General features: G+C 40.6%; 1 protein-coding gene across 11 annotated transcripts in view; it reads left to right on the top strand.

Annotated features, from left to right (window-relative positions):
- Window positions 1-3113: 3113 nt before the first annotated feature.
- KLC1 (kinesin light chain 1) overlaps window positions 3114-14635 on the top strand; it is a 47395-nt gene continuing 35873 nt past the window's right edge. For 6 of the 11 annotated variants that reach the window (XM_088166569.1, XM_088166568.1, XM_088166567.1 and 3 more), the window contains exon 1: window positions 3114-3504. In XM_088166569.1, the coding sequence (XP_088022695.1) occupies window positions 3497-3504 (8 nt within the window). In that variant the 5' untranslated portion in view covers window positions 3114-3496. Of the gene's footprint in view, window positions 3505-3574; window positions 3939-14635 lie in introns of those variants that run through there. The other 5 variants (XM_014871890.2, XM_088166575.1, XM_088166571.1 and 2 more) reach the window with 2 other exon arrangements.

Genomic DNA, 14635 nt, shown 5'->3' on the forward strand with positions numbered 1-14635 from the left:
AAAATTGTGTCTGGGACTGTGTACTTGATACTTCTGAGTCTTGAGCACTGGCTTTTATGTTTCTTCTTTTCCATAAAGAACGTTCTTGTAGGAAATATAAACTAAAAACATATGCAACTGTCAAGTGGTTGTGATGAAAAGCCAGACAGGTTGCTGAATCTGGCCTTTCAATATTTATTATTGCCAGGATGCTTTTAAACAGCACTTTAGCAGCAGTTGAAATTATTCCAATGTAGTACTTTATTGTGGCCCATATTTCTAAATTGAAGTAAGAGATTTTATAGACTATAAGATTAGATTAAAAAAAAAATAAAGTTCCCTTTTGGTGGGAAGATCCACTAAGACAGAAGGATATATTTTTTTTAGTACAATGGTGTGCTGGTGGCATTTGGCCAGCGTCAACCCATAACAAATGGTAAAATAAAATGACCCACACTTCTTAAATGAAGTGAACCTGAATTTCTTTAGAGGTTTGCCCCATCTGTGGATGACCTCAGTTTGTCAGTTAAGCTGACCTCAGTTTGCTGTGTGTATTTCTCACACTGTTGCACTTCAAAAACTAAAGAGCTTTGTGCTCCATTAGTTGAACTGTTTGCTTTTTGCTCTCCCACTGTGAATGACAAACCTCCCTCTCTCTTCCGGGAGAAGAGGAAAATTGGTAAATTGAGACTAAAGAATCCAGTATTGTAAATAATGTGTTTTGGGGCTTTGTTTTGGTATGCACTCAGAAGTCTGCAGAAAATGTGTTGTCACATGATGACCTTGCTGGTGATAGGCAAAGAATCATAGGAGTCACCATCCCTGAAGGTGTTTAAGCAAAGACTGGACATGGCACTTAGTGCCATGGTCTAGTTGACATGGTGGTGGTTGGTCATAGGTTGGACTTGATGATCTCAGAGGTCTTTTCCAACTTAATTGATTCTGTGATTCTGTAATATTCTAGAGACAGCATGTCTCGATAATTTGATCCAAAAATCAGGGCAATGCAGCATAACTAGTTCCTTAAGAGAAAATGGAAATGTGGGCAGTGAATAGTTTTTACTGCTAGATGAACCTGGATAATTCTCATGTAGATGAGACAGGAAGAACAAGGTCCAAATGAAGAGGAACTCTTTGGATATTTCAGGTCAGGTAGTAACTTGAGGAAAAATCATCTTCACCAAGTCTCTCCTGTGTCTATCTTTTGCTGCTTGCCATAAACAGAGAGGAGCAACACTGCACTATAGCTCCATTGAGCTAATCAACCTTCCTACAGGAGGGAGCTTATAGTGTGTGCTGTTTATGTGGGAAATTGCCAGGATGCATATACTTGATTAGCTGGCATATTATGAATCAGGGTCATAGCTGGAGTAGTTGCTTTGTTCAGAGATGCTCACATCCCTGGGGTAAGCAGCTAATTGCAGGAAATCTTTTAAAGCAAATGTGTGATAGGAAGAAAGCAATGAATATTGTTTATTCAAAAGGCAGGAGTGGTTCCTTTGAATCAGTTCTCTTGCATAATTATGTAATTAGGGCATGTTCTATTTTTAATTAAATCTCTTGCATATTCATGAGAATACTCTAAACCTGTGAACCAATTGGTATAACTCTTTAAAATGTAGTTTGTATAAAGGAATGCCCTTCAATCTTTTTTCTCCTTTCATATTACTGTGCAAATACATATTTCACATTGTTATACTTAGTTTGTATTGCCTGTCAAAACTAAAATGCAGTTAATTAAACCATTAACAAAAAATTCCCAGAGAAAAGTTTTAAACTGAGATGAAGAACACAAGAAACTGCTGCTTGGAAATACTTGTATCAAAATTGGGTTTTTCTGGACAGCTTGATCTGTGTAACATATCAATCAGAGAGTGGAATTCAGTAAGTATACTTTATTTCCCTAAGCTTTTCAAATCCAGCAGTGATCCTCTGTATTTGCAGTCTGCAGAACTAGCCATGTTTCCCTAACTTTGCTTTGTTTCTTGTGGGCTTCTGGACTCTTCCTGTTCTTCTGCCTCTTTGATAACAGCATTAGCATTAATTCCTCTTCCGACTTCCTGCTTATTCTTAGGAGTCTTGCTTTCTCACCCGACTCTTGTTCTCACATCTGCTGTTCTGTAGACTTGCTCAGCATTGTATGCGAGGGCAAACATATGTAAGCTCTGCTTTCCTTGAATATTTTAAATATTACCACTTAGGTGAGGCTGCATATTTTGATTTACCACTATTCCTCTATGTTTTCTATTCATACCCTGTGCGCACTGCAAGGACTAAATGGTCATTGCAGGTCCCCTCCAACTGAATGATGCTGTTCTATTCTATGTGGAGCTCAGGTGATAATGCATCACAATATACATCTTTCATAAAGTTGGGTTGTCACTAATCCCTGGTGATTTGCAATGTTCATTTTACTGCTTTATTTAATTTTTTTCCTTTCTTTCCCCCTTTTTCTATCTTAGAGCTCAATTCCTTCCATCTTTCCTTTCTGGGCTTAACTTCTACTTAGTGGAACATAGCATGAAGAAAATACTGTGGCCTTTCCTTCCTCTCTAGCGAGAGTGGAAATGAAATTGGAAGCTATAAAGAAATAGTTCTTGTGACAAGAGTCACTGAGTTCTCATGAAAGTCTTACTTTTCACGTGCAAACCTGTGCAAGAGCAGGGATCTTTCACTTACTTCCATGCAGAACAAAGACAAGGGCGTTGAAATGTATTAGCAACACACATTGAGCTCTATGTGGGGGCCCAGCCTTCAACACAGAACAACTGAACATCCTTCAGCCTATTTCTCTGTGAGTCTTGCTCCATGAGCCGTGCACATTGCAGAGATTTTCAAGCACATTTCATAGAGTCATGGTTGGAAGAGACCTTCAAGATTATCCAGTCCAACCATCCACGCAGCAGTGCCCCTGTAACCCCATAACCTGTACAAAACACTGCCCAGTGCCACACCCAGACACCTCCCGAACAACTCCGGGGGTGGTGGCTCCACCACCTCCCTGGGCAAATATTCCAGAGTGATGAGGTTCCTCCTGAGCCTCCTCTTCTAGAAAATAAACCAACTCCGCTTCCTCAGCCATTCCTCATAAGACACATTTTCTAGACCTTTCACGAGCCTTGCTGCCCTTTGCTGGACATACTGCAGCACCTCAATGTCCTTTTTAAAGGCAATGGAAGATTATCCCAGAGGCATTCAACTGAGATGGGGGCATCATTTTCACGAGTCTTACAGTCACCATAACCCTCAGCTTCTTTCCACCACAGTAGGTGAAACCAGCGCCAAGAGCATCAGCAGCGGTGCCCCGTCTGGAGCGAAACCACCCCAGTGCCACCGAGGGCGCCCTGAGGAAACTCCGGGATCTGCTCTCCACCGGCATCCACTTGAGGCAGACGAGGCAAATCTTAGCAAGGCTTAGCGTGGCCCGTACTGGCAGCCTCATGGATGCACCTGAACCGCTGCCGTCGCTCAGAGCATCCAGCCCGGCGCTGCCCCGCTCCCGGGGAGGGATGACGCCATGAGGGGGTGCGCTGGGAGAGAAGGGCGCGCGGGCGCTTGTGGGAGAAGGGGGGGCGCCGCCATGTCAGGCGGGGCGGGAGGGGAGGAGGGAGGGGAGCGCGGGGCGGGACAGGGGCGGCGGCCGCAGCCGCAGCAGCAGCAGCCGGGGCGGTGGTGGCGGCTGCCGGCAGCTGTCAGCGCCCGCTCCGCCGGCGCCGACCGCCGCGGCCCTGCCAGCGCCTTGCGGGAAGCACTGGGTGCGCCGCGGTGCTGACTCGCTTCTTTCTCGCCTTCCCTCCCGCTCTCCCGTCCTCTCTCCCCCCCAAAAAAACCCTTTTCCTTCCTCCTTTTCGCCCGCCCATCGCTGACATCCTCCTCCGGCCGCCTCCCCGCCCCAGGCTGCGCGGCCCCCGCCGCCCCAGCGAGCGCTGCGCACATCGCCCGAGCTGCAGCACCGAGCGGTGAGCGGGGGGAGCCGCCCGGGCCGGGGCCGGCGGGCCGGGACTCGGGCCGTGTGTATTTGGGTGTGGGTGCGTGGGGTGTTCAATTCCTCTGCCTTTATATCCGCCGCTGCGCAAACAACAAAAGGCTGCGCGGGCCGCCCGGTCCCCCCGCAGCGCCGGCGCTGACAGCCGGCCCCGTCCTTGCCCGCGCCCAGGGCGGGGTGGCCTTTTGGGGAGGCTGTTTCTGGGCGTTTTGTCAGTTGCGCTCAGCGCTCGGCTGCGGGCAGGGGTGCGTGCCTGGGGATGGGGATCGGCTCGGCTTTGTCCCCGTTTCCTCTCGCGGCTCCCCTCGGTGCTGCGGCGGGCGCCGCCCTGGGAGGGAGCGGGCAGAGCGGGCTGGGGAGGCTTCGGCCTGCGGCTCCGGGCGTGCGGCGCTTTGTCTGCGCTCCCCCCGGCTCTGGGGCTGTGCCGCTGCCACTTCCCGACTGGTGGGAGGCGAGGCGGGGACAGGTCTTCTTTGGGCTTTGTACATAGTGACCGGATTTATACATTGTAGGTCACCTGCCGTGCTCTAGTCGGGGGTGATTCATAGACTTGGGTCTTGCCCGGATTTCTGCGCCTCTAAAATAAGGAAAGAATTGGTTAGAAAGATGTTATTCTAGCAAAAGCACATAATTGATGTAATTGATAACTAACTATATTTTTAGAGCAGAGATGGTTCGAAAGACACTTTTAAATCTTACTCACTTTTCTTTAGTCTTTCTCATATTTCTAAGTAACGAGATGACAGATTTGTAGATCTGCATAGCAGTTGTATGTAATCAGAAGGAGGAAACTTCTTGACACTTTATTGAATTCTGTGTTCTAGGCATATTGAAGCACATTTTAATGGCCAAGGTGGCATCACGTAATGTAATACTCTCCAGTGGCTTTTTGAAGGCAGCTAAATCAATGATGGTGCTTTTTTTTTTTGCTTTTTTTTTTTTTTTCCTGTGGTAGTGATTTCAGTTAGTGGATATGATGTAAAAGTAGTGTCAGTTCTCAAAATACTGGTCACGAAGTCAGAATACAGGCTTAGAAAACAAAACCAGCTGGGAAAAAGTGAAAGTCTGTTGTTATAGTTTGCTTCGAACAGCAAAATTGTGAGCCAGTGTCATTCATATAGTATGCTTTAATGTTTATACATAAAAATACAAGAAACTAAATCAATTAACGCTTATTTTTAGCTGTTTTGTGCTTGGCAGAAGGTTTAACAACAATTACTCTGCAAAGTAATTGTGTCTTTCACTTCCACTTTTGCATTTGTTCATCACTTAAATAGGAAACATGCATAAAGGGTGTCCATTGGAAGCTAAAGGGAACCTTCGAGATTTTAGACAGCTTAGCATTTTGATTAAAAAAAATAAACAAAACACCTTTTAGAATGCACAGTTGATTTAAAACTCTTTCGGAAAATTTCGGAAAGCTTTATTTCAATTGAGTATGAATTCCAAAGCTTCAGCGAAACACGATAGAGGATGTTATAACCCTAGGATTACAGATACAATTGGAAGTTACACATTCAGCATTTACTGACAGCAAAAAGAAAGCTGATCCATCTGGTGAGGCTGAGCAGAAGACCTTGTAAGTCACTTGCACGATTATTTTCGTGACCACATGGTTAAGAGGACCTTTTCTATGAAATTAAACCAGCTATGGACTACTCTGGCAGCTCCATTTAGGTAGGCGTTTCATATAATGCAGAAGCATTTGAGTAAATGCAGGGAATTTAAATTGTCCTTTCCTGAAACTCGCTCATCAATGCAGTATCACTTCTGCATCATGTTGCAGTTAAAGTTTGGCAGTCATCATGTTTCTGAAGGATGATGATGGAGCTGGACAATTCCAGTAATCAGAAATTCTAACAGCTATTGGAGGATAGATTCCCTTTACTTGCTACCATATATAACTAAAAAAGAGAATAAAGTTAACCCCCAAACGTTCTGTGAAATAGCCTCATGAATTGTTTGTCAGATTCCTATGATATAATTAGAAATGCCTTATTAATGGAAATGGATTATTTTAAAAGGTCTGTGTTTGACAACAGAGGAATCACATACATAATTTGTAATTAAATATGCAGGAGTCCCAAACACAATCTGAATGTTTTTGACATAGAACAAAAATACACTTATGTTTAAGGCATAGAAGGACAATTGCTGCTTCTTGTGTTTATGGAGAGCTTGCCATGGTAATGTCGGAAACCTCTCACTCGTGTGCTGCTCATACAGTACACATATCTCTGTATATTTTAGTGTATGCTCACATACCTACATATGTCTCTTATTTAATTGAGTGTTTCAGGAAATACTGTAGCCTTATATTCAGTTCTGAGTCCATTTAATGCAGCTTCTGTTTCTTTTGAAATGTGGGCTTGTGCAGTTACTCTTTTATCTCTTCTTCTGTTTGACTTCTCTGACAGACGTGCAATTGGATTTACTCTGGAATTAATAGCATCTCTCCAGCTGCATAGCTCATGATTATTTTAAAGCTCAATTCAGTGTACAAATACTTAAAAAATGAAGTTTTTATAAGAGGAGTGAAAAATACAGAAATTTGAGTAAATTCATAAGTAAGCAAAGTGTACTTTGATTACTTTTGTATTCAGTGTTGAAGAGCAGAGTAGCAGATAGTGATGGGTACAAGCATGCTAGGTGTAGTTAAATTAACATCCTTTGTAGTCAGTGTGCTTCCAGGGCGTTGTTCAGTATGACACAACTGTTGTAAAAATGGACCAATTCCATCATCGTCACAATAAAGTGGGTAGCCACAGACTTTCTCTTAATTCAGCCTTCATAATATTTCATGCTTCCAAAGTATTTCTAATTATTTTACAAAAAGAGAGTGTTTAGTATTTAAAGTGTTTAGAAAAACATTTCTTTTCAGTGTTAACTCTGACTTTCCTTCAAGCAAAAGCATGACAAACATAGTCTAAGACATATTTATTGTACCTAAGTACCAGTCAGAGACAACTTGTTCACTCTAAAAAGAATCCTATTTGACTTCAAAATAGAACTGGTTGTAGTAGTTATCCTGAGTCAGAGTCAGCTTCAGGTGTTTTTGAGGTAATAAAGTCTTCCAAATATTTTATTTAGTGAGACATTTTCCTTTCTGAAAGTAGGATGTAGAAGGAAGTGTGGTTCCTTTGAAAAGTTGCTAAATAAATGGCTGACCGGAAAAAGGTGCTCTTTTTCTGACTTGGATTTGCTGAGATATTTATTGTCGTCATCTTCCGGGATTTAAATTGGGCACTTCGTTCCGAGGATTAGAGCCAGAATTGCAGATGCTTTCAGTGATACAGGAATTACTTCCAGAGGGTTTTATGTGAGGTGTTTTGTGGTCATCAGGCATGAGATGACACTATACATGGGCCTTCTTTGTGCTAGACAATTAACATACTTAATAATAAGAAGCCAGACTGAAAGGGCAAGCATGAGGACTGAAGGTAGTGTGTGTGCCTCTAGTACAGATAATATATTTGGGAATGTGAGCAAAGGATGAACACTAAAGCACAGTTAACATTAGACACACTAATTTCTTTAAATGTATAAAGGCAGTCTCTGATAGTTGACAGTTTCTTCAGATTCAGTCAGCTAAGAAAATTGATGCAAGTAATAGTATCTGTGTGTTGATTTAATCACTGTTTCTTTGAATCCAACTTATCTCCCGGGGATGCTGCTATTTAACCGCAGTAAGAAACAATCTTTACTCTGGAAGCTGTATTTTGGCATTTGGCATGTATGTAGAATTAAAATTAATTTAGTTTGTCAAATAGTTATTGTTGGTCATGTTTCTTGCTCAAAATGAGGAAACACGGGATGGTGCCATTTCATATTTCCAATATGCTTTCCCACTGTCTGCTTAAATGGACATACTTTGTACATGGTTTCTCAATATCAAGTCTTCCTTACAAGTGAAAGCAGTAAAATATGTTTTGTGGGTAAACTGAAAGGTGAGCAGTTTAATATTTAGATTATTTTTAAAATACCCACCATAAACCCAATTCATCATGTTTAGATTTTTCTTTCTGGGATTATATCAGAAACCTAGCTGATTTTATCAAATTTTAAAGTGACTAGAACAAAGGATGTCAGCAATCTAGCAGGTAGTACTTTCTTACATATCTGTAGAGTTGGGGTGGTGGCTAATTATATTACATTTTCTATGTGATATACCCCAGCAAACCATTTGAGAAGTTAACACTGCACTTATTAATGTTCAGAAGTTCAAGAAATGTCTGACATAAAACATCTTTTTGACACTACTTAAACGTTTTATCTACAAGTTAGTCTTTTTAAAGAACAATACTTATGTGTTTCAGGATTACCCAGAAAAATTACTATTTTCATTCTTATCTGTGTTAGTATGTAGTAGTTAACTAGTTAATGTTAACAGAAAATTGAGATTACTGTCAGTGTGCTATGATTTGAGCTTGTGTGCTGTTCCACAGTGCAGAGGGTGGTGGTTTTAAGCTTTGTAAAGGATTGCAGTAACTACATTTCTGCACTGTATCTTGAGTTTGCTCCTTCCAGCTGACAGTAGCTGAACGATTTGCAAACCATGTCGTACTGAGACTGGCAGGGAGGAGCAGAATGTGTGTTGGTGTGGTTCTGATGCTTTCTATTTGTTTTTATAAATAGAATATTGTTTTAAGATTAAGTGCTTTTATGGATGTTCCTTTATCAAACAATGTCAGCCTGAATAGTGTGGGAAAGCCACAGTTCTGTCTTTCTCTTCTGGCTTGAGCAGCTTCCATTTCAGAGAGGCTGCTGTTACTCTGTCATCCCTCCTGGCTTTGCCACAAGTGGATTTTAGTGTATCCCCGTCTTTAATATTTCATTTCTTCATGTACTTAAACTGGATGCTCCACCCTGCTCTCCACCAGCTCCCCCTCACATTTAACGTGTGCTTAAAGGGAGAAGAATTGATGAAAGGAGTGGATTCATGTCTCCCTCACAGTGGCAGAGTGCAGTCAGATTAATGCAACTAGTGAGATGGTAATCTGTGAGGACATAGAGGAGGTTACACTTTTGAGCAAGGAAGGGGACTACAACCTCCTATAACGTTTCTGTTGATACAGGAGGAATATATAATTGATCTCTAAGGATGCAGATGAAACGTTCTTCCATCTCAGTGCCGGTTTATGTGGTTCCACAGTCCTCCTGCTTGTCCCTTGTCCTTGTTGTGTCAGCACAATTTGCTGCATGGCAGCCTGGGGAAATAAGTGTATTTTGCCTTTGTTTATGGTCTGAACCTTTTTTCTTTTCTGTCCCCTCACTTCTGACAGTAAATAATCCAGTAAAAGGCACATACCTTTACTTTTATTTATTATGGACAGGGATGTGAATGAAATGTATGGCTGGGTGAGGAGCATTGCAAGGTTATGTCTAGCCATAGCTTTGGTGAGTGAAAGAATGCTCATGGTGTGGTGTTTGCAGGAAGCCAGACCAGATGATTCAGTGGCTGTTTCTGTTTCTAAATTCCTCTGAACATAGAAGGCAATAATGTGTGGAAAATAAAAGAATGTGCTGTTGTTTATATTTGCCATTTCCCTGGATGTAGTAGCCCAATTCAGCATAGTAGCATTCAGTATAATGAATATTACTGTATTGAAACATGGAGGGGTGCAAAAGTCACGATGATAATTTGCAGTGTGTGAGCTTACATGATGGTGTCCTAGAGGTCTTACTAGAGATATAAGGGAATGAATCTCCAGAAGGACATGTTAATTTTAAGGAATGATGTATTTTGGGAAGATAAGAGTGTGAACCTGAAAACTATGCCTGTGGTAAGGCAGAATTGTTTTTAACAGAAAGGATATAATAAAACTACTTCATAAGATTCTGGGGAGCATTCTGGAACACATGATACTGGTCCTTGGTTGGCACTGCCAAGGGCTTGAGAAACTATACAGAGATGATGTGTAATGTTTTCTTATGGTACTTACAGGCGCCATAGCCAGATGTCCTAATTTTTAAAGAATTTGTTATCCGTTCTGTACCTTTTGAAAAGACAAGAGGCACCACGTTGTGACTTTGTGTCAGAGTCTGAGTTATTTGCTGTTTCTTAAATACATGTCCTTTCCATTGTTTAGAAAACAGATAAATGCAGATTAATGAATCAATTACTTTGCTTTTAAGTCAGTTTCAATTTTTCTCCCAGGAGTTTTAAGTAAAAATCATATCCTCATGTTGATTTTAGCACACGCTTCAAATATTGCTGTTGGAATACATTGTTTAACTAAAGAAAAAATTCTTGGGTTTGGAATTTGTGCTGAGTGCAGGTAGAGTGACGATGCACAGCCCATTTTTGAAAGCAGCAGTTGGTGAGGTTTGAATTACAGTGACTGCTTGTACTTTGTGTGGCCATTGAATCTTGATCCACACCCATTTGTTAGGATAACAAATAGCTTGAAAATATGCTTGCTGACTTCTATTTTTTCTTTTCCTTTTTTGTCTTGCAGCCTGTAGTCTGGCTGCACATGGAGCAGTGCTTGCAAGCACATGATGCAGTGCTTCTAATGGCATGGTTGTTTTAGGATGCCACTGTTCTGCCATCCTTGGGAGGGGGATGCTTTCAAAACAGGTTATCTAAGCGGGATGGTTTAAAAAATAATACTCAAATGAAACTTTTAGCTTCTGTGTTTATTTTCCAGTTAGTATGTGCTCTTGTTCTGTGTTAGTCCACTAGAAGAGTGGTGTCCTGCAGCACAGTGCTGGGAACTGTCACACGAGTGGTGTTACCACAGTGAGGATTTCAGGAGTCCCAAAGGGACGCCTTGTGCCCAGCACTAGCTGAGATAAATCAGGAATGATCACCAGAAGGGGCTGGAACTGTGGTTTGGTCCTCAGGTGTGAGTGCTTGGAATGTTAAGGTGCCTTGTGAAGTGCTGGGTTAGGGTCTGCTGGACTGCTCAGCACCTCCCGAGCCAGGAGAGCTCAGAACATCAGAGTAAGACCTCCAGATTATGGAGTACTTAACAAGGAAATTATTTCCAACCTTACAGCTAAGTCAGCTTTCTGCAGTCATTGGTAAGAAACAGTGATATGCGATTGTTTTTCTAGATGGTTGCATCATTTGCTGTGCTTTCTATGAAATTAAATATGTAAGGTATAAAAAAATTATTAGTTGCCATTGAAAATATCATTTTTGATGTAAAATTTAATGGGTTAGCATTAATTCTTTCTCAATAATAAGGATTATGCCTGAACAGTTTAATTGTGAAACTTTTTCTGTGGTCTTTTTGCAAGAATTGGGTTAGTGGTTTTGCTTATTTTTTTTTTTCTTAGTTATTGAAGGATAAGCAGGAGGAAGATGCTTTCCCCAAAGCTTGAAGGAAGACTGCACGGTCTTGCATCTTATTGTAAACTGTTATATAGCTTCCAAACCCGACGTAAGGATTTGTTAAACCTAGAGGCTGCTGTGTGCTGAAACAATGTTAGTGGACGTTCCTTTTATGTCTGCGGAAGAAATTGCTTTTTTTTTCTTGTTTCAGTCCAAATAACCCTTCTCTTCAATGTCATCAAGCATGTAAGAGCATTGTAGTCAGTACTCACAGCAAATTGTCAGCAGAGCTTCCCACATGGCTCTGGTGATATGAGGCAAGCTGTGGCCTTCTCTGCCCTTCCTGAATGCATTTTCTAGATCTTTATGGGTATGCTATAAAAAGTAGATTTGGTTAAGATAATAGAATTGATGTTAGTAAGTGGACACTGATAGAGTTTTTAATGTATTCTGGAAGACTGATTAGATGGGACATTCCTGTGCTTCTACTTAAGTGCTGTTTAGAGATTAGATAAATAAATAACATAAATGGGTGGTTACTTTGATTAGTCAGTAAAGCAGTTCTTGTCCAAAAATAACAATGCAAAATGAAAGAACTAGAGTCAAGCTGAAGAAATGTTTTGTCTACACTATTGACAGCTTCAAATTGCAAGACAGGTAGCTTTTGAGATTGCTGTATTTCCTCTCTTACGTGCCCTAACCCTATTCCAGTCTCAAAATCTCTCACACCAGCAAGAACCAGCCGTATGAAAAGATTTATCAAAATTCATTGAAGACATGATTGCTCAAGGTGGCTAGTCCATGAAGAGCCAAGTGCTATTTTCATACAAAAATCAGTCTTGAAATATTTAGGGGAAAAACTGTAGAATTTGATAGTGTGATGATGGATCTGTTACTCAGACTTTCTTGACAGTATTTATTTTAAAATACAGTCAAAATTTCCTTTCAATTCACTTAAACTAGATAATTTATGAAGCATGTCTTTGTAACTACAAAATACTAAACTACAATACAATTTTTGAACAATTAGCCTAGATTTTTCCTGATGTATCTTTGATTCTTGTGACAAGACTTTTTAATTATTAAAGGTAATTATAACTACTTTTTAAGTCGTTACACCTCTGCCTTCTGGTGCATTTAAGTAAGTTTATTCTGTCTTTATGTAACTGCTCTTAATACAGTCATGATCATTTTGTTAAAGTGATCCAGTGAGGTGGGTTTGTTGTTGTATGCAGAAGGCAAATCTCCTGTGGCCTAAACTGGTATGTTGTGTCAGTATTTAAGGGAAGGCAAAATGCTCTCTGTTCTCAAGATCCATTTGTGGCTGCTTGAAGGTGTTTATTAGTGCTCAGAGAAGCTAAGGAAGTGCTGCTTGCTTTGAAGGAGACCAGCACAGGTGGTTTCTGTTGACATAACAGTGGTACAGAAGGGAGACAACTCCCTTGCTCCAAGGGGTAGGAGACTTGGAGATTTAGAGTCTGTCTGCCTTCAGAGATTCCATGGGCATAACTAAAATTTTAAAAAATCAGCATTAGATTTGGCCCAACACTACCAAACAGCAGAAGAGGGTTTGTGTTCAGTTTAATTATTCTGGAAAAAAAATGGGGTTTGGATCTTGCCACAGGGCTGTTTCAGGTTTTGAGTAAGGATGTACCACCAGCATGTAACAGATGATAGCAGCCTTGATTAATATATATAATAATATATATAATATATATATATATAATATATATATAATATATGACAAAGAGTAATCTTTGATGTGATACCAAATGCATAAACGGGTCTTAATATCCATCCAGTTTCATTTGAAATCTGAAATATCATAGAGGCTTGGGAATGTATGCAGAGAATGAATTTTTCTCTTACATGCTTATAATACGTCCAGACTTCTCAGATAATCTACAGTGATTTTAGGATGTATTGCTATTCTGTGTTTCAATCACTATGTTTTTAGGCCTTTGGAAAGGTAGAATGCAGTTGGTGAGATATGCAAGAGAGAGGATACTTATCCTTGATTTCTTTCACACTAATAATTGGAGTAGGCATAATAATGTGTAGGGGACAGTCACATCATCTAAGGGTCTCAGTCTGCTGCAGTATGTGAACAGAAAGAGCAAGATGGGGTTTGGCCTGCAGCATTGTGGAATTTCAGATATGTTCAAGTCTAAAAGAGATTTTGGAATTAGATGGGCCGGTCATCTGGACTGTCTGCAGTTAAAAGGATACAGATTTGCTGTATCATGATAATTGCTTGCTAGTAGCCAGTGTTTATTCAGTGCAGTACGATCAAGGGATTGACACCATAATCTTTTCTTTAAGAGAAAGAATAATCCGTGTAGTTAAAGAATGCTTTTATGTCACAGAATACTTTTATATTGTATACAGATTTTTAATTCAACTATTTCAGCAGGAAGTCATAATTTTAATGAAAATAATTTGCATGCTACAGAAGAAGGAAGGCTGAGGGCTGAAATAACTCTCAAGGCATTTTTGCCAATTGTCTTTGAAATGTGCAGAAATATTTATTTCAAATAGTATTAAGTTTTTTACATTTAAGAATCCAGGTGTGATTGCTAAGAAACAGTGTTCATTAGTGTTGAAGTAGCACACTTGAGAAATCGAAATCAAAGGACTCTGCAGCAGAGCAAATCATAGCTTGTACTTTCTCAGCAGTGCAAATCATCTTAGCCTGTTCTTTCTCAAAGAGAATTGTCAGCATCACCCTTGCTAAGGGTTTTATGGGGGCTATTTTTGCTATCATCTTTTTTTAGCAAATATGGTTTGTTAGCCTGTGTTTCTCCATAGTAATTTTTTTATCTTCAAGAGAATCTGAAGATTTCCTCTGAAAGGTATGTTTTTTATTTTTTTTAATAGTAGGCCCCAACATTAAAATATTCCAGGATTTATCAAGGTAGATGTACAGTAGCTGTGTTCTTCAGCTAAACAAGTACATAATCCTCTTCACTTAAACATAGTTTAATGCAGTGCATGGGCTTATTGGGAGCCATTGGGGTTTCCTAGAGGCTGACATTGTTTTTCAGAGGTGGGTGCTGCTGTTTTGTAGGGGTAGAACGTGAGGCCACACAGCCTCTTCCCACTGCTGCCATGTGGAGAGTAGGCTGCTCCTGGCAGTCATAAACGAAAAGCAACAGCCTTTTTGGAGATGTGGAAAATTCTGCCAGTATTCAAGGTTGTTTGTGTTTTACTGCTTTTAGTCAATCTGTCCTTTGCTTATTATTAATGTCCTATGCATTTCTTCAGAAACCTCTTGGCTTGCCTTTAGAAATGGCAAAACTTTGCCAAGATTGAGTGCTTGTCCAGTTTACTTACCAGCACAGACATTTTGTGATGTTAAGGCTGTAGGTCAAATTCCAAATGTGATTCTGAGC

This window comes from Sturnus vulgaris, chromosome 6, assembly GCF_052056855.1.
Source record: "Sturnus vulgaris isolate bStuVul1 chromosome 6, bStuVul1.hap1, whole genome shotgun sequence".
Lineage (NCBI taxonomy): Eukaryota > Metazoa > Chordata > Aves > Passeriformes > Sturnidae > Sturnus > Sturnus vulgaris.